This window comes from Drosophila novamexicana, unplaced genomic scaffold (assembly GCF_003285875.2).
Source record: "Drosophila novamexicana strain 15010-1031.04,08,12 unplaced genomic scaffold, DnovRS2.1 tig00000770-arrow-pilon, whole genome shotgun sequence".
Lineage (NCBI taxonomy): Eukaryota > Metazoa > Arthropoda > Insecta > Diptera > Drosophilidae > Drosophila > Drosophila novamexicana.
This window is the reverse complement of record NW_020824821.1, coordinates 2,427,208-2,447,333: the sequence shown is the minus strand read 5'-3', so window position 1 is coordinate 2,447,333 and position 20,126 is coordinate 2,427,208. Positions and strand designations below refer to the sequence as shown.

The 20,126-nt window shown below is 45.8% G+C and overlaps 2 protein-coding genes and 2 long non-coding RNA genes across 8 annotated transcripts; 1 reads left to right on the top strand and 3 right to left on the bottom strand.

The window, feature by feature from the left end:
- Positions 1–120: 120 nt before the first annotated feature.
- Positions 121–7,922, bottom strand: LOC115763685 (serine/threonine-protein kinase/endoribonuclease IRE1). The gene is made up of 8 exons (XM_030706365.1): positions 7,410–7,922; positions 7,180–7,294; positions 3,641–4,084; positions 3,359–3,581; positions 2,207–3,291; positions 1,904–2,094; positions 1,677–1,841; positions 121–1,610 (listed from the first exon to the last, which is right to left on the bottom strand). The coding sequence occupies exons 1-8, from the start codon at positions 7,584–7,586 to the stop codon at positions 729–731; spliced, it is 3,282 nt and encodes a 1,093-aa protein (XP_030562225.1). The 5' UTR covers positions 7,587–7,922; the 3' UTR covers positions 121–728.
- A 206-nt stretch (positions 7,923–8,128) lies between these two features.
- On the top strand, positions 8,129–9,130 carry LOC115763741 (rRNA methyltransferase 2, mitochondrial). Its single transcript, XM_030706445.1, has one exon. It carries the CDS (start codon positions 8,163–8,165, stop codon positions 8,967–8,969), a length of 807 nt encoding a protein of 268 aa, XP_030562305.1. The 5' UTR covers positions 8,129–8,162; the 3' UTR covers positions 8,970–9,130.
- Positions 9,131–10,088: 958 nt separating this feature from the next.
- On the bottom strand, positions 10,089–10,895 carry LOC115763745. 3 transcript variants are annotated; one of them, XR_004017939.1, is made up of 5 exons: positions 10,875–10,895; positions 10,651–10,816; positions 10,534–10,577; positions 10,291–10,409; positions 10,192–10,227 (listed from the first exon to the last, which is right to left on the bottom strand). It is a non-coding gene; the product is annotated as an uncharacterized LOC115763745 (long non-coding RNA). The 3 variants fall into 3 exon arrangements; XR_004017940.1 differs by lacking the exon at positions 10,192–10,227 and adding an exon at positions 10,089–10,120 and having other exon boundaries at positions 10,291–10,577; XR_004017938.1 differs by having other exon boundaries at positions 10,291–10,577.
- Positions 10,896–18,911: 8,016 nt separating this feature from the next.
- Positions 18,912–19,718, bottom strand: LOC115763746. 3 transcript variants are annotated; one of them, XR_004017942.1, is made up of 5 exons: positions 19,698–19,718; positions 19,474–19,639; positions 19,357–19,400; positions 19,114–19,232; positions 19,015–19,050 (listed from the first exon to the last, which is right to left on the bottom strand). It is a non-coding gene; the product is annotated as an uncharacterized LOC115763746 (long non-coding RNA). The 3 variants fall into 3 exon arrangements; XR_004017943.1 differs by lacking the exon at positions 19,015–19,050 and adding an exon at positions 18,912–18,943 and having other exon boundaries at positions 19,114–19,400; XR_004017941.1 differs by having other exon boundaries at positions 19,114–19,400.
- Positions 19,719–20,126: the final 408 nt, after the last annotated feature.

Below are 20,126 nucleotides of genomic sequence, written 5' to 3'. Positions count from 1 at the left end.
GAAAATTTAATCTTGCAAGTCCCTAAACACATTTTACACAAGCAATCCAAATGCAATACTTAAAAACATATAAATAAAAACATTTTGTTATATAGTTAAATATTTCATTTTTTATTAAATATATCAAAATGCAAATGAGGCTGTTGAAGGGTATTGAAATATGCAAAGGTAAAAAAAAAGGTTTTTGGTTTCTATTGCGAAATGCTTAATACTAAGTGCATTATTATTTGAATCAATAAGAATAACTTAGCTTTAGGTTACGGTTCAGAGCAAGCTCTTCGACTCTCGTTTTCTGTTCCAGGTTTTTTTGGGTCTCTTAACTAATGCAAAATTATAGATTTGTATAGGTATATAAAACATGCACTATTTTCTATATAAATTTGCACTTGGGCATTAAACAGAATTACAATAAATTATCACAGTTAAATTGCGTGCATTCGATAGACACACTTTTCATATCGTTACACTTGCCTACGAGTTTATATATATTTACATATATATATAAAAATATTTTAAACTTTTATCATTTGCTTAAATGTTGTGATCAGTACGGGTTTTGATAGATTTAGCTAAAAAGATTTAAATGAAAATGGGGAATTGTTTTGGAATAGTTGCATAGATAAATTGCACAAGTAAAATTATAATAATTATTGCTAATTATAAGAAAAATATTATTTTTAAATATAATAAAGGATTAACAACTAGTCAAGTTTAGTTTAGTTTTACTTCTAGTCCGTCGTTGTCGAAGGCATTGTCCAACTAACGAATTTCTCCTTCTCCTGCTCTTTACCGGCCCCGGCGTAATTCCTGTTGCTCGGCTTGGAACGTCGAAATTTAAAATTGGCAAAGACATCGCGTTTGCCCATTTCCGCTTCAAGTGCCTGCGCATCCAGCTCCATATTGCGCTGCAATCCCACGCCGGGCATTAGATCATCGTTGATCTGTTTGCGAAAGTTGTATGCCCCCTTGCGCTGCTTAAGCTGCTGCTGCTGCGCCAGGGATAGTTGCGGCGCTGGTGGAGTCTTCTTGGGACTGCCCATCTTGGGTAGCGGCTTGGGATCGCGCATTAGCATAGGAAACATTGCATCGTCCGCATCAAAATACCAGGGACGCGAAAAGTGATAGCCGGTGCTGTAGTACGGCTTAAAGATGGGCTCATTGGAGCAAATACTGAATGCATGATAGGCATGCGAGATGAGCTGCGGAAAGCGTTCCACCCAATAATTGGTAAACTCGTGCGGTATGCAGCCAAGCAGCTCCTGTGCCTCGGGTGTCAGCTCGTGATAGTGATGTTTCTTATTGCGCAGTGCGCGTAGCAAATCCCGAACACTAGCGCCCATATAGCCGCGATATTTTCTTAAATCATCCGTTATCAATGGATCCAAATGCATGTTCCAATCGTCGAGAACAACAATGCGTCCATTCTTCTCCAGCGATTTGAGTGGCTCGGCATGAAACTGAAGCTTCTCCACCCGATCGCTGACATCCTGCAGAAAGCTAAGCATTTTCGGCTCATCCCAGAAGAGAGGATGGTTACCAATGCAGCGCGCCGGCGGACGTGACTGGGGATCTTTATGTATCATGTCAGATATTAGCTGCTCCGCCAGTACCTACAAAGAAGTATTTGGAGATAGATTAATATGTATAGCGCTCTTTAATGGCAGCTTGATATTTACAATTCTGCTATCCTCATGATCATCTTCAGCGCGCAGCTTGGACAGACTGTATTCATGCGAGAGTATATTTGCCTGACGCTTGAGATTGTCGCCAAAGGCATGGTGGCCACCGCTCAGCACATAGTAGTAGACACAGCCCAACGAAAAAATATCCACAGCTGTGGTCTGAAAAACACACAAAGCATTATATACAATTTTTAATCTTTTATGCGAGCAATATAACTTACGGTTCGCTGAGCGCGCATCATCTCGGGCGCAATCCAGCCATCGGTGCCCGTAACGCCCGAGCGACGCGAGAAACTGGTGCGTCCGAAATTGAGTTTTTTGCACAGGCCAAAGTCCGAAATCATAACGCGCACCTTGCCCTTAGGATCGGGCAACGACAGCAGCACATTCTGTGGCTTTATATCGCGATGAACTGCAAGTAGAGGAGCAGAAGGAAATTAAATGACATATTACAAGCAAGCAGCCAAGTAATACTATCTCTTGATCAATCAGTTTTATGACATAGATGTTGAAGTGAATCTTACCAATATCCAGTGAATGCAGATGACTGAGCCCAGCGGCTGCCTGGACCAGCACTTGCCAAATATCTATATACTGACGCAGCTCCATGGAACGTTCGCCCTCGGTGTAGTCCTGAAGCGTGGCGGCGCACAGTTCCACGGCTATATAGCGAAACTGACGATCCTGTTCGGTGCAAAAGTAACGCACCACATTCTCATGCGCATCAGATTCGCGTAGCAAAGCCACTTCGCGATCGGCAAAGGTAAAGCACTCTGGCAGCAATCGCTTCACAGCCACAAAGCGCTCCTCAAAGTTACCCTTAAACACAAAGGTGCCTTCACAGCCCTTGCCTAGGACTTCGTTGGAATTGAAACTAATCTTTCCAACGCGCACATTCCCATCGCCCAGATCAAGCAGATCCTGGGCACTAATGTTGCTGCCATTGCTACCCGTGCTGCCATTGTTAGTGCCAGCGGCGGCCTGCTGTGCCATCGTCTTGGATCCATTCTCGCTCTGCTTCTGCAGCTCCCGCATGGTGCTGCACGTGTACCAGAAAAGCGCCACCATGCCCAAGACAATGACAATCAGTATTTGATGCACCTTGCCACTGGGATGATCCATGAACCATTCGTTTATAAATGCCTGCACCTTATTGCTGTTGGCCATAATAATGGTCTTGGTGCGATTGATGGTATTTGAGCGTGTCGGGTCAATGGTAATCTCCACCACCTCCGGATCCGTTTGTACGCCTATATCGGCGGCATTCTTTTCATTATTTGCCAAAAGTCCATAGCCATCATTGTAGTTGTGTATGGTAGCCAAACTGAGCACATCCTTGTTCGCCGATGGTGTTGGAGACAAATGCAAATTGCCCTTGTTGACTTCATTGGGCATGTTGTAATGTCCCAGCATAATGCCCGGACTTTCCTGTAGCACATCATTGATATAAATGGTACGTGGATCGTTATCCTGTTTATTGTTTAACTCCGCGACGGGTCCATCGAGCAGTTTGATAGGCGGCGTTGTAGATATGCGTGGCGTATTCTTATCCACCAGCGAGGGAAGAGCATAGAGCCCTCGCTGATGTTCGCCCACATACAATGATTGACTGTGGAAGAGCAAGAGGGTAAGTATTGGACAGTTATCAATTGGAAATGCAAGTTATTGTTTCTTACAATAGTTTTACAGTATTCACATTGCCCGTCTTGGACTCCTCCAGTATGGCCTCGTAAGCCTCATCGGAGACTGTGGTAAAGGGCACGCTGAGCAGCCCATCCGGACCCAGCAGAAAGGCAGCCACCACGGGACTGTTCAGATCGCGTTGCCATAAAAATTTGCCCTGTTTGCGATCCAGGGTAACAATCTGGCCATTGCTGGTGGTGGTTAAGTGAATATACTCTATAAAAGTAATCAGAGATAAGGACTAGGCACATGTAATACTTTTATATATATATTACCATATTCCTTGGCTAGCTCTGGCGGCGCACTGAGCGCATTGTAATCATAGAAAGTAATGTTCCAGGGCTTGGCATTCTTATCCTTAGCTTGACTGTCGTACATCATGACCGTATACTGTGTCCGTCCCAGATAGATAGCACGCGATGTGGCCCAGCCAATATGCTCACCATCTTTGCCCTCCATTTGGGCATCACCGAAGCCCATGACCTTCTCACGTCTGCCCGTCTTTGGATCGACCATATACCAGGTGTCGCTCTTCTTGCCCGAGTACAAGATGCCATCGGAAGAGCGACACGGCGCATTGGCCACCAACTGGGGTATCGTATAGGGCAGCTTCTTAAGGCTGCCCATTTGACCGAGCTGATAAATGCTGCCGTCTCTAGGGTCAGGCAGATAATGTGGAACCTGCACATTTTGCTGTGGTTCCGCTACAATGGGCGGATCTGAAATAAACAAATAGAACAGCGAACGAATTTGGGTAAATTTAAGTACTACCCGTATCTTTTATATCTATATAAGGCGTACCAAAACACTTGTGCACATATTTACAAAAGCATGTGCATGTGCGTGTGGCATATATGCAATTATTTGCTTATCTTTTATCCTTATCTGCGCTATACGAGAGCTACAAGTCGTTCATTTAAGATTATATTTAAAGAGGTCATTTTATATAATTATAAATCCTAGACTTTTTAAATTCATAACAATTTCGAGAGGAAAAAACGTTCAGAAATAACGACAGTTGGGTAAATCTTAGGTCAAGGGAGAGTATTTATTGAGGGATTTGTGAAAACTCTTCAACATTAATCAGATAAATGAAGTAATTAGTGCATATATAACTAGTGAACACACGTCAAAGTGTGATTTATTGCCCGTGACATAATATTAACAAACTAATATCATTTATCAATGACAGCTGCGAAAGGGCTGCCACTTGGAGAGCATTAAAACTCCCTACAATCATCAAAATGGGTTCTTGCTGCATTTTATGACTGTGTTCGTTGAAATTGGTACAATTTAACTTGTTGCGGGTAGTCGGCAACAGAAATCGAGGGAACGTTTGGCTTTATCAACACTTGGCTGCGCGCACACTTCTCGTGCTGAGCCTTATCACCACCTAACCCACAACAGGCCGATGTTAATTATTGAAAATACACTCAAGAGCGGGAGCGCGAGTTAAGGTTGGGAGTGTGGAGAGTGGGGTAGAGAGTGGGTTTTCTGTGGCAACCATTTCTCAGTTGGCCAGGTCATTTAACTCGCCTCGCCGAGCACTCTAATTAGCATCTGGATTCTAACCACAATTGCACCGGGCTGGACATGTGATGAGGTAATAGCAATAATAGCCATATCTAGACTTATAAATCAATATACATAAATATTGTTTACATATACAGCAAAAGCACTCTGGAACAGCTCCAATTTTTAGTTCTGTTAATGAAGACATCTTCTTGAAAATTTTGTCAAAAAGAAACACAAGATGAAAATTATCAGGCTTAAGGTTTTTCCAAGTAAGTTGTTCGTCAGTGAAGGTTTCACTGTACACACATCACTAGCTATATATAAATTTGCTATGGCTGACTGGTTAAAATTAATGCAAAACTAATCTCTATGCATTTATAAACCCATTACATATCGTGTTTATAATTGAAGCAGTTCCATATATAATCAAGCATTCTATATTTAAAATACTTGCGCTTGTCTAGAAAATCAAGCGAAGATGTTGTACACATGTTGTTTTCCATTAAAAATTATTAATATTTCAGGAAATAACAAGTAAGAGGTTCTAGTCGGGAGCTCCCGACTAGGGGATACCCTGAACCCTCTTCTTAAAACGTCAAATGCATATATAAGTGTATTCTATTTTAGAAGTTATTTGTCAAGTTTGGTGACTCTGGCTCCTATATTTACCAAAATAGCCCAAAAAACAGGATATCGATTTTTATCGATTGCTTGGAAACGGAGTAAGTTATCGATTATCGGAAACAAATCTGCGCGGGAACTAGGAGTATCTACATCTAAAATTTCAAGTCTCTAGCTCTTATAGGTTCTGAGATCCTTGCGTTCATACATACGGACGGACGGACAGACAGACGGACATGGCTAGATCGACTCGGCTATTGGTGCTGATCAAGAATATATATACTTTATGGGGTCGGAGATGCTTCCTTCTGCCTGTTACATACATTTGGATTTTGCACAAAAACAATATACCCTTATACCCATTTTTAATAGGCTTAGGGTATAAAAATACGAAACACAAAAACCGCGTTATATTTTCAATTTGTAATACATAGTATACTCTATGCTCCATATAAGATACACGCAAACATATGTTTGTATATTCTTCTATATACAATATTATATTTTGGGTTTATCGCAAGAAACCATCTTTTTGGTGGGCGTACCAATTGCTGCTGTGCCGGATACTGATTACGAAGTTAATAATAAATAATTGTTTGGATTTTTCAAGATAAGACACGAGACAGTTGAATTGTATATTATTTGATAATGCAAATTCCAGCAAGCACTCAATAAAAATAAAAAAAATATTTATAGCAACAGTTTAACGAATGTCACTTTTAAAAAAACTCAACTAGAAAGATAGGTATTTTCCCTTTGAAATAGTATTAATATCAAATCTACAATTGAGGTTAAGTTGAGAACTTAAGAAAAAAATATGGATAACTGTTTACTCTTGCGTATTGACCAATTTAATAAATAAGATTAATGTTATTTTGAGTAATAACTAATTTGTAATTAAAGGCGTCCACTGGGTCATCTGATATAGCGTAAACCACCTGGTGACAAGCAAACAAAAATCTAAAATCTAAAACGTTGTCAATAAAATAACGGAAAAGTTATATTAATAACAACTGAGCGTTAGGTGGCGATATCGTGTTGCGTTGGCAGTTTAATTAAAGGAACTTTATTTGTTGTTGCGAGCGTGGCGCGTCTAGATTACGCATGTACTACATGCACACACTTTCATACACACATACATACATACTAATACATGGTGTGCTCTGTTATCAGTCGAAAACAATAGCACCCATTAATAACAGCGCATTGTCGAGAGCAAAAGTGTAATTAGAGTAAGCCAGCAGCATCTCCTTTCATGTACTTTCTACAACAATACACGCATATACATAAATACGTATGCGTATGTTTTTGTTGTTTTCCAGGCGGTGAGCTCATCGGAGTGCGAATCGCTCTGGTTTATGCTGCACTTTTAACAATTATAGCGAAATGCCTTTAATGCAACAGTGTTTTTATTAGTATTTTTGGGGTCGTGACGTTGCCGGTCAGCGGGTGTGGAGAGAAGGAGAGTTGCCATATGCTTAGTGTCTCACACACACTCGCGCAACAAGAGAGTGACAGTTAATGTAGATTGAGGTTACTTTTTACGGGTGCATTTCAAACACTATAACTAAACTAAACTGAAACTGTAATTGTGTCGTTGCGTGTCTTGCATGCGCGTGTGCGTACATATGTCACTTTCAAGTACTTGTGTTAGTGTTAGTAGTGCGCGTATAATTACCATCTGCTATTGTCCAGCGTATTTCGCTTGTTATTGGATCGATTGCCGTTAGCCCACCACCCAGCGTGGAGAATACCATTAACGCCTCCTCATCGCGGGCAAGGTCTGTACAATCCTATATCAAAGACCAAAAAGAAAAAACAATTGAACAAGTGTCATCAACTATTCTTTTGATGGGCCACAGGCATTCGTAGCTTAGGCGCCCGCATTAAACGTATTCCTCCCCTTACCGTCTTTTCTTCGGCACTGCTTACAACTTCTGCTGAGTCGGCATTTGCACCTGCTGTTTGTGTTGCTGCTGATGCAATCACGCTGCTCAATAGCAAAATTAACGCGCAACAACGAACGAAGTATTTCATTTTGCAAAATCTATCCGACGACTTTGTTGTTCTTGTCTTTTTTGACATCGCGCGACGTACAATGAAAAAATATATGTATGTTGCGTTTGATTATTTATGCACTCCGCAATTTCTTGCTATTGGTCGAATGTATCATATTTTCAGTGGTTTTTCATAAATTTTTATTTGCTTTAATTTGACACTTCACACACACACTTGCACTGGTTTACCATTTAATGCGTATTTCTTTCATTCGTCATTGTTGCGTAGAGTTGTACTGTTCGCGAGCGTATGAACAAAAAGGGAATTGCTCACCGAACTGAATTGAATTTGTTCATACTGCTTAACCAAAAACACATCAAATGAACGTTCACACAGAATCTATTAACTGGCAAACTGGCTCTGTATTAAAATCAACATCTATGTATTTTTGAGCATTGTTGTGCACGGTGATATATAATATATATAAATTAATAAATTTATTTGATTTTTTTTCAATTATTCTTTAACTCTTGATATAAAAAATAGTACTTTTGTTTTTGTTTTGATTTGTGAACTGTGTTTGCTTAAAGTTCAGTATCTTGCTAATGGAACTAGTTAAATTAAAAACTCTGTAATGCTGAAAAATACTAAATACCAGACAGTATGTTCAGCTCTCTTTACAGCTGTTTTGGTTTATGTTGCACAATGCGGCAACCGGTCGTCAATTTAAGCAATTGTTTATTCAAACGTTTTCTACAAACACAGAATACAGTGCAACATGCCAAACAGCAGGCTAACAACCTTAAGGGTAAAAGCAAAAGCTCCCAGGATTGGTTGATACGGCAGTTGGCCGATCCATATGTGGAGAAGGCGCGCATGCTAAATTTTCGCTGTCGCAGTGCCTTTAAGCTTCTGGAGATGGATGATAAATACAAAATTTTAAGGCCTGGCGATGTAGTATTAGATTGTGGTGCTGCGCCAGGCAGTTGGACACAAGTGGCGGCTGAGCGCACCAACGCAAATGGCAAGGTAGAGCGTACGCCACGAGGCGCAGTGTATAGCATAGATCTCCTACATTTCCATGCAGTGCCCGGAGCGACTATCTTTGGAGGAATGGATTTTACTACGCCGCTTGCCCAGCAGCGTCTACGGGAATCTCTGGCGGGTCGACAAGTGAACTGTGTTCTCTCGGACATGGCACCCAATGCTACGGGCGTGCGTATGCTGGACCAGGAGAGCATCACAAATCTGTGCTACGAGGTGCTTAGGTTTGCCCTTGCTATGTCCGCACCACAAGCCAATTTGGTGGTCAAGATCTGGGACAATGGCGATGTACCAAAACTGGAACGGGACATATTATGCCATTACGAGAAAGTTAAACGTGTAAAGCCACGCGCAAGTCGTGGCGACTCAGCGGAACATTTCTTATTGGCACGCGGCTTTAAAGGCCCAACACCAGTGCCTACCTAGCTATATTTACCTTAAATAGTAGAATACAATAAATGCAAATGTGTTGCATTGGACGTTATCGGCAGCACCGAGGGTTACTCAGTTGGTTGCGTTCGATATTATCGGCCACGCCGATATCTTTTTGTCATATGGTCGGAGTATGCGGGGTGAAGCTGGGCCCACGGCGGAGCCCAAAATTTTGAAGGGTGGCAACGCCAGACATGCGATCCACGGCGCCAAAAGCGACGATTGCTATTGGCCGCCCGGTTCGCTCTTAAAGGGAATACGAGGAGAGTGGATCGCATGCCCTTGGATATGCCCTTGGCCTTCATTTGGGCCGTTGACCCAAAAAAATGCAGCTGTGCAGATGAGCAGCAACGGTGCCCGCCTCGCAAATGTATGCGTGTGCCGAAATTCGGCACCGATGGTGTGGCTGCCCAAAATGTCGGGGAGTTCGATTTGTTCAGCGGTTAACGGCGGGCGTGCCAGCTCGAAGTGAGATAAAAGTTGGACATTTCTGCTCGACAGAGTAAAGTTTTTTCCCTTCTGAAAAATTAAGCCGGCACATAGTACCAATGGCTTAACAGACGAATAAAAGTTTTGTTTTGTGTTCTTTGCCATGTAATAAATATATATAAATCAAACCGCTCGAGTCACAAAGAAAAATATAAAAAAAAAATTAAAAGAGACTTAAAACTTAAGTGCGACGAGAGACGGACCAGATAAGCCAAAAATTAACGGCTCCGGCACCAAGGAAACCAGCTCGCGCACCAGAGAGGCCCACGAAATATTCAAGGCCAAGATTCAGTGCAGCGGCGCAAACCAGCCATATCCGCGACGCCGCCAGCAAGCGTCGGCGCAAACCTGAAGGCGACGAGACGAGCCACCAACGACCGGGCTCCAACAACAAAGAAGCGGCCACAGGCGAGACCCCGCCCACATCCACCGAGTGAGTCCGTTCCATATCTTTGCCCATCCTCGTTCGAGCCCCTGGCAGAGTCAGAAGAAGACTCCTAATTGCACTCCCTGAAAAGGAATAGATTTTTTTTTATCGTTAAATTTAGTAAATTTGTATTTATGAAATATATTTATACATACATAGGCACTTACGCCGAGCTTCACTTTAGAGTGCGAACGGTGGGGGGAAAACTCCAAAGGTGATGCATCTGCGCCTGTAAAATATAAAAATCTAAAATTAACACTTGCGCGAACTATGCTCACATACTTACCCAATTTGAATTTACGCATTTATATCGCCCCTTACCACCCCCAGAGAGCTCTTTAGGTAGGGTAAGGTAGAATTAAGCGATTTAATACATACAATACACAATACGTGACATACCCAGTTTTAAGTAATTGTGTGGGCCATTGTTCCTAAATCGGCGCAACGATTGCCTCTAAAGTGCCTCATTGCGCGTTTCTTTTGCGGCGACTAGCAATATCCTTGTAGTGTTTCGTCGCCTGTTCCATTCAGTGTTGTAAAAAAAAAAAAAAAAAAAAAAAAAAATTTAATTCTATAAGAGAAAAATTTAGGAATTAAGGCGCTTTGTCAATTAGTATAAATATATGCAGCAGTAATACGCACCTGTGAAGTTAATGAATTATCCGCTTGCATGAGATCCTAAACAGCTGCAAGATAAATGCCATAAGCAATGATTATGATTGTTATACATTTTAAGAAAACGCAACCAATTATACGCACCTATTGAAAGAAATCATGTCCGGCTAAAATAATATTGCTGGGGAGAGTGGGCATTATGGCCGACACGGGCTAATATAGGCCATTTAGTGGCCAAAACGAGGGAGACGAGTGGAGGTGATCGTCTCATGGCAGGGCGGGTACGCTGGGTCCGGAACCGGGGCCCGATCTGGAAGAGTAAGGTGGATAAATAGTGTTTTTTTGTTAATTTATATTGAGTGTCTTACCTTTGTTGTTTACATTTTCATAGTTGTTACAGCTGTGTATTTTGTTCATGAGTTAGTAGTTCCGAATAATTGTTATCGATTATGCGGTTCATTTTGAGTAGTGTTGTGTGAGTCTGTTTTGCTACAGACGTGTAGCTTTGTTGTTATCGATTGTGCGGACTGCGGGCCAGGGATGGGACCACACCCAGAGAATCCGATGAGCCAGCCGGCGCGGCCCACTGAGAAACAAGCAGTTCCGTAACAATATGGCGCCCAATTTGAAGAAGCACTCGGCTTCTTTGAAGTCGGTGTGTAATCAAAGAAAAATAAATACGATAAAAATGAAGGTACAGAGGAAAGGACTCCCTTGGCTTCAGGACCCACACCGCTGAAGTCTTATGTGGCACGAGTAGGTAGCTCATAATCGCGCAGCGTGTAGTGGAATCCGAGAAGCACGACGGAAGTAGAGGTTATCTGAATATCCATCCATAAGCATGAGGGGTTTTTTTTGTAGTGGTTGGTGGCCGTTCGCATGTTGGCGAAACATTTGCGACTATCCATCGTTCGCCTGGTGGTAGCCGCAACGACAAAGGCATCTCATGGTTAAAAAAAAAAATGTGATATTAGGGTAGTTTAGTCAGATGTTATTTATTCAATTAGTAGTTTTTGTCTCATTTTGTGTCAATGTTGGATGTATGCTGGCCGTAGTTATACGAGCTTCGGAGACAGGTGACCCAGGACGTTATAGAGCCGAGCCTGCGCCGCATCTGTCACACAGCATATCCCAAGAATGGCCAGAAGAGCGACGGAGACGGATCTTGCCATGGTGTCCATTGACATGGGGAGTTTTCTTGTCGCGGTTGATGACGGTAAGTCACGTTTGCTAGTTGGTGAACGTTCGCGACCGTCCATCGTAGCCTGGTGGTAGCCGCCATGACAAAATAACCTGTGACAAAATGTGATATTAGGGTAGGTCTGACTAGAGTTTGTTTAATGTTTTCTATTTGTTTTGTCCCACTCTGTGTTAACGTTTGGTGTGTGCTGGCCGTAGTTATACGAGCTTCGGAGACAGGTGACCCAGGACGTTATAGAGCCGAGCCTGCGCCGCATCTGTCACACAGCATATCCCAAGAATGGCCAGAAGAGCGACGGAGACGGATCTTGCCATGGTGTCCATTGACATGGGGAGTTTTCTTGTCGCGGTTGATGACGGTAAGTCACGTTTGCTAGTTGGTGAACGTTCGCGACCGTCCATCGTAGCCTGGTGGTAGCCGCCATGACAAAATAACCTGTGACAAAATGTGATATTAGGGTAGGTCTGACTAGAGTTTGTTTAATGTTTTCTATTTGTTTTGTCCCACTCTGTGTTAACGTTTGGTGTGTGCTGGCCGTAGTTAAATGAGCTTCGGAGGCAGGTGACCCAGGACGATATAGAGCCGATCCTGCGCCGCACCTGTCACACAGCATACCTTAAGGGTGCACAGAAGTGCGACAGAAACCAAATAGCCTTCAAGGTAGCGTTCCTTGCATGCCGTTCGTCAGTCAAACTGACGAACTGAGCATGGGACGAATGCTAAAGTGTTGTCCACTGTCCAGATTATGCGTAGATTATTTAGCCTGTGTTAGGATTTGTCTTCTCTCCCCCAAGTATTTGAAGTTAATTAGAAAGAAAAAAAATTTAATTTTGTGAGTGTTTTTGTGGTCGATGTGTATTAATTTATTATTCTTTATTAGTAAGATTTGTTAGTGGGTGTTTATTTATTTATTAATTTATTAGAAATATTAGTAAAGTTTTTATAAGGGTTGTAAGCCTTGTAGAAGAGAGGGGTACTGTTCTCAGAAGGGATAAGTATGGCTGAGGAACAGGTGTCTGATTGGGCTTCTGACGCTGATGGGGCGTCGGCTCTGCCACCGCCGCGCCCAGCTGGAGGGCTGGTGCGAACGCCAATGAATTTCCGGGGATTTCCAGAGAGACAGATCCCGAAAGAGGGTCACCTGGTAGACTTGGAGAAAGAATTGGCGCAACAGGATAGACCTCCACGGAACCTGGAGTTCCCAAAAGCCCCGAAAGACTCAGCGCTCAAATCGGCGGCAAACGCGGCGATCGCTCAGGCCCACCAAACATATCTGCATGCTCTGCCATCTGGCATCAGCGAGTCCATCCGCGAGGAGATGCGAGCTGGCTTCATGGAAATGATGAAGGGCATCATTGATGTGCTTAGGCCGCCAGGGAGCCAAACCGCCGAGACTAACACTGCGCCGAAGCCGCCCAGACATGTCGAGCCGGGACCGCGAACAGGCGCCATCCCGAAAGAACGGGAAGTGTTCCAGCGCGAGGCATTTCCACCACCGGTGCCACCGAAGCCACGTAGACAAGGCGCACGAGGGGCGGAGTATTCGTCCAGCAGCCCGGTTTACGTGGCAGATGCTCAGTCGAGGAACTGGCGTAACCCGAATAACCGCCATTTCCGAGTAGAGGACCGGAGAGCGGATGATTTTCAACCGGAGGAGGCGTACGCCAACGTGCGAGAAACTGCGTACATGAAGCTCGAGCGGTGGAACGTCAAGTTTGACGGCGAGGACGCGATGAATTCGGTCGAGGACTTCGTGTTCCGCCTAGAGTTCCTGCAGAGGCAGTATCAGTGCCCGTGGAAGGAGGTCCTGCGCGGTTTCCACCTGCTCCTGACCGGCCGCGCCCGCGAGTGGTACTGGATGCACGTGCGGCATTCTAGGGTCGACAGCTGGATGCAACTGCGGCATGCCCTCTTGGACAGGTTCCGGGGCTACCAGACGGAACACGAGGTAATGCAGGAGCTTCTACAACGAGAGCAAGAGGCCAGCGAAGGGGTGGATGATTATATCCACCACATGCGTCAACTCGCCGCGCGATTCCAGAAGCCGCTGAGAGACCGAGAGCTGGTGAGGATTATAAAGCGTGGTTTAAAAGAAAGTCTGGCGAAATATATTTATGCCATGGACGTACTCACCGTGGATGAGCTGCGCCAAGAGTGCCTAGAAGTGGAGAGGCACATGGGTCGCAGAAGCCGGACTGGGTACCTTCAGCCGTCGCGTTGTCCACAAGGAACGAGGCCCGTAGTCCACGAGGTTGAAGTTCCACCGCATCTTACAGAAACGCCACCGGGAGAACTGGAGGAGGCATTCGTGCGAAGCAGGAACTCATCCCGAATTGTATGCTGGAACTGCAGACAGTTCGACCACGTCTTTAGAGACTGCCTGTCCAAGGAGCGAAAAATATTCTGCTATAGGTGTGGAAAGCCGGACACTTTCTGCTCGCAGTGTGAAAACTGTCCGGGAAACCCCAGAGGGAGCGCGGTGATGGCGGGACAGACGCGTTCCGGGACGGCGACCGCGGGAAAGCAGGAGAGGGGCACCTACCAGAGCCAATAATCATTGGAAAGGAGACGGAGATTTGGAATAAGGATCAGGATAAGGCTAATCATAATAATAGTATAAGCAAAGGAGGAACACTTAGGGGCTTACCATACGAAGAACGTGTTCGGGCATACATGTCGGCCCGAAATAGAATTTTTGGTGAGCGACAGCTGGAGGGGATGACGCTAGCCACCCGGAGAATGGTGAAGGCACGTGCGCGCTTCCGCAGACGCAGGATTACCAGGCGCCAGGTCGTCGAAGCGGTGAGACGGGAGGAGAGTATAGACCCACGAGTATTCGCCGAAGTGGAGGTCGCTGGGGCCAAAATGAAAGGGTTGCTGGACACGGGGGCCTCCGTCAGTCTGTTGGGACAAGGATGCCGGGAGTTAGTGGAGAAACTGGGATGGGAAGCGCGGCCATACGAATCGATGGTGAGGACAGCGGCGGGTGCCAATCGCCCAATTTTAGGTCGCGTTGTTCTGCCTGTGAAATACGGGAATAGAACGGAAAATATCGTATTTTACATGTGCCCGGACCTGCGACAGGAACTATACCTGGGAATCGACTTCTGGCGAGCCTTTGAGATCGCACCAGAGCTGCTCGGTCCGGCCAGAAAGTCCGAAACACCACCAGAGGCATCTGAGGTAACGGTAGCGAACCCAGAGGTGGCTTATTACCGGGACGACGACGACTGCGTGACGGATCCGGGAATGTGGGACCTGGACAACGATCAGAGGAGTCAGTTGGAAAGCGTGAAGCGCAGATTTCTCCAATTTGAGAAGGATGGCCTAGGGAAAACTCACCTGCTGCAGCACCGAATTCAGCTGATCGAGGGAGCAGAACCCGTGAAAGACAGACATTATCCGCTGTCCCCGGCCAAACAAGAGATCGTGTGGGCCGAGGTGGATAAGATGCTAAAGTTGGGCATCATCGAGGAGAGTGACAGCCCCTGGAGCAACCGGACGACGGTGGTGATGAGGCCTGGGAAGAACAGGTTTTGCTTAGACGCCAGGAAATTAAACAGTGTAACGGTAAAAGACGCTTACCCGCTTCCATGCATCGAGGGCATCCTATCGCGAATCGACGAGACTCATTTCATCTCTAGCGTCGACCTTAAGTTCGCGTTCTGGCAAATAGAGATGGAGGAGAAGAGCAGGGCGTATACGGCGTTTACTGTACCAGGGAGGCCGCTGTACCAGTTCCGCCACATGCCATTCGGGCTCTGCAACGCCGCTCAACAACTTTGCAGGCTCATGGACAAGGTAATTCCGGCGAATTTGAGGTCCAACGTATTCGTATACCTAGACGACTTGCTGATAATATCGGCAGATTTTCCAACGCACTTAAAATACTTGGAATTGGTGGCCGAGTGTCTGAGGAACGCGAACCTCACCATAGGCATGGCGAAGTCGAAATTCTGCTTCCGCAACCTAAACTACCTGGGTTTCATCATAGGCGGCGGGACGCTGCGCATGGATCCGGGAAGGGTAGAAGCGATCCGGAACATCCCGAATCCGAGGACGGTCAAGGAACTACGAAGCTTCTTAGGTACGGCGGGGTGGTACCGCCGATTCATAAAGAACTTCGCTGAGATATCGGTACCGTTGACTGATGCCCTTAAGAAGAGAACGGGTAGATTTGTGTTGAGCGACGAGGCCATAGAAGCCATAGAAAGCTTGAAGTTAGCCCTCACCACAGCCCCGGTGTTAGTTCACGCGGATTTTCGAAGACCATTCTTCATCCAATGCGACGCATCTCACTACGGAGTAGGAGCCGTGTTGTTCCAGCTAGACGACGAACAACAGGAAAGGCCGATCGCATTCTTCTCGGCCAAACTCAACAAGCACCAGATCAACTATTCGGTGACCGAGAAGGAATGCCTAGCCGCCAAACTGGCCATACATCGATTCCGGCCGTACGTGGAGATGATGCCGTTCACGGTAATCACCGATCATGCGAGTCTGCAGTGGCTTATGAGTCTCAAAGACTTGAGCGGGAGATTAGCCAGGTGGTCCCTAGAACTGCAAGCGTTCCCTTTCTCCATGCAGTACCGCAAGGGAGCCGACAACGTCGTCGCAGACACATTGTCCCGAAGCGTGGAAGAGGTCGAACTGACCCCGGAAGATCTGTTGGGATTTCAGACCCCGGAGTTCGAGAGCACCGAATATCGAGAGCTGATAAGAGAGGTGATGAGCCAACAAGGGAAGTTGCCGGACCTTAGAGTGCAGGACGGACTTCTGTTCAAGAGGACCGTGCACGAGAGCTTGGAGGATGAGGTCGAAGGCACCAGTTGGAAGCTCTGGGTGCCGGAGTCGCTGACGGCAGGACTTATCCAACAAGCACACGCGGACGAGACGTCAGCTCATGGAGGCATGAGGAAAACGCTGCACGCGCTGCGCAGGCGATATTATTGGCCCAACATGGCCATACAAGTCAGGGACTATGTTCGGAAATGCGATACATGCAAGGAGACCAAGGCACAGAACTACCGAATGCAGGTCGGAATTGGGGAAGAAGTGCGCACCGACCGCCCCTTCCAGAAGCTATATATCGACTTCTTGGGGAAGTATCCACGGTCGAAACGAGGGCACGCGTGGATATTCGTCGTCGTAGACCACTTCTCGAAGTTTACCTTCCTGAAGGCCATGAGGGAAGCCACCGCGGCGGATGTCGTGAACTTCCTAGTGCATGAGGTGTTCTTCAAATTTGGCGTGCCGGAAGTGATCCATTCGGATAATGGACGACAATTCGTGTCAAAGTCGTTCGATGCGATGGTCCAGGCGTTTGGCATTACTCACCTGCGCACACCAGTGTATTCGCCTCAGAGCAACGCCGCCGAACGCGTGAACCGCACAGTGCTGTCGGCAATCCGAACCTACCTGGGTCAGGATCATCGGGAATGGGACGCGTACCTACCAGAGGTGGAAGTGGCGATCCGGAATGCGGTCCACAGCGCTACGGGAGTCACTCCGTTCTTCGCGGTCTTTGGACAGCAGATGTACCTGAATGGTTCCAGTTACAAACTGGCCAGGAAGCTGAGATCATTGGCCGACCACAGTATTTCTGACCTTGACGCAAAGGACAGACTGGCTGTAATCCGAAGCCAAGTCAAGGACCACCTGCACACCGCATACGAGCGAAGCCGCCAACGGTACGACCACCGCGCGCGACAGCTCCATCTGGAACCGGGACAGGAAGTGTGGAGGCGCAACTTCGCACTAAGCAGCTTCGGCAAAGCCTTCAATGCCAAGTTCGCCCGGAAGTTCTTGAAGAGCCGCGTCGTCCGAGCCGTGGGAACCAACGCCTACGAGTTGGAGGATCTCCAGGGACGCGTGCTAGGCGTCTTCCACGCAAAAGATATACGAACATAATCGTAATTTGCTCACCTCCTTGCCAGGCAACGGCGGCGGCAGCGCCAGTCCCCCCTTTTTTTTGGGTCAGCAAAAAAAAAAAAAAAAATATAGATTACTTGTCGTGGGTGTGGCCTACGTTGGGCATCGTTATTAGCCGGCTGGGTCAATCCATGAAATGCGCACGCAGATTCCTTGTAACTGTCCTTCATGTCGTTACAATAATCTGCGTGGTGATGTTGCATTGGACGTTATCGGCAGCACCGAGGGTTACTCAGTTGGTTGCGTTCGATATTATCGGCCACGCCGATATCTTTTTGTCATATGGTCGGAGTATGCGGGGTGAAGCTGGGCCCACGGCGGAGCCCAAAATTTTGAAGGGTGGCAACGCCAGACATGCGATCCACGGCGCCAAAAGCGACGATTGCTATTGGCCGCCCGGTTCGCTCTTAAAGGGAATACGAGGAGAGTGGATCGCATGCCCTTGGATATGCCCTTGGCCTTCATTTGGGCCGTTGACCCAAAAAAATGCAGCTGTGCAGATGAGCAGCAACGGTGCCCGCCTCGCAAATGTATGCGTGTGCCGAAATTCGGCACCGATGGTGTGGCTGCCCAAAATGTCGGGGAGTTCGATTTGTTCAGCGGTTAACGGCGGGCGTGCCAGCTCGAAGTGAGATAAAAGTTGGACATTTCTGCTCGACAGAGTAAAGTTTTTTCCCTTCTGAAAAATTAAGCCGGCACATAGTACCAATGGCTTAACAGACGAATAAAAGTTTTGTTTTGTGTTCTTTGCCATGTAATAAATATATATAAATCAAACCGCTCGAGTCACAAAGAAAAATATAAAAAAAAATTAAAAGAGACTTAAAACTTAAGTGCGACGAGAGACGGACCAGATAAGCCAAAAATTAACGGCTCCGGCACCAAGGAAACCAGCTCGCGCACCAGAGAGGCCCACGAAATATTCAAGGCCAAGATTCAGTGCAGCGGCGCAAACCAGCCATATCCGCGACGCCGCCAGCAAGCGTCGGCGCAAACCTGAAGGCGACGAGACGAGCCACCAACGACCGGGCTCCAACAACAAAGAAGCGGCCACAGGCGAGACCCCGCCCACATCCACCGAGTGAGTCCGTTCCATATCTTTGCCCATCCTCGTTCGAGCCCCTGGCAGAGTCAGAAGAAGACTCCTAATTGCACTCCCTGAAAAGGAATAGATTTTTTTTTTATCGTTAAATTTAGTAAATTTGTATTTATGAAATATATTTATACATACATAGGCACTTACGCCGAGCTTCACTTTAGAGTGCGAACGGTGGGGGGAAAACTCCAAAGGTGATGCATCTGCGCCTGTAAAATATAAAAATCTAAAATTAACACTTGCGCGAACTATGCTCACATACTTACCCAATTTGAATTTACGCATTTATATCGCCCCTTACCACCCCCAGAGAGCTCTTTAGGTAGGGTAAGGTAGAATTAAGCGATTTAATACATACAATACACAATACGTGACATACCCAGTTTTAAGTAATTGTGTGGGCCATTGTTCCTAAATCGGCGCAACGATTGCCTCTAAAGTGCCTCATTGCGCGTTTCTTTTGCGGCGACTAGCAATATCCTTGTAGTGTTTCGTCGCCTGTTCCATTCAGTGTTGTAAAAAAAAAAAAAAAAAAAAAAAAAAATTTAATTCTATAAGAGAAAAATTTAGGAATTAAGGCGCTTTGTCAATTAGTATAAATATATGCAGCAGTAATACGCACCTGTGAAGTTAATGAATTATCCGCTTGCATGAGATCCTAAACAGCTGCAAGATAAATGCCATAAGCAATGATTATGATTGTTATATATTTTAAGAAAACGCAACCAATTATACGCACCTATTGAAAGAAATCATGTCCGGCTAAAATAATATTGCTGGGGAGAGTGGGCATTATGGCCGACACGGGCTAATATAGGCCATTTAGTGGCCAAAACGAGGGAGACGAGTGGAGGTGATCGTCTCATGGCAGGGCGGGTACGCTGGGTCCGGAACCGGGGCCCGATCTGGAAGAGTAAGGTGGATAAATAGTGTTTTTTTGTTAATTTATATTGAGTGTCTTACCTTTGTTGTTTACATTTTCATAGTTGTTACAGCTGTGTATTTTGTTCATGAGTTAGTAGTTCCGAATAATTGTTATCGATTATGCGGTTCATTTTGAGTAGTGTTGTGTGAGTCTGTTTTGCTACAGACGTGTAGCTTTGTTGTTATCGATTGTGCGGACTGCGGGCCAGGGATGGGACCACACCCAGAGAATCCGATGAGCCAGCCGGCGCGGCCCACTGAGAAACAAGCAGTTCCGTAACAAATGTAAATAAAAAGTTCTCTACGTATTCGTTAATCGTTAATGGTACATAAATTCGAACATTTGGTGTAATCGTCGCTAATCAATCGATATTTTAGCGCATTATCTAGCTGTAATATGCGGTCACACTGGGTAACTTTCAAAAATAAAAAATCACCTATGTTCAGTTTCGCTTGTAAAAAGATTTC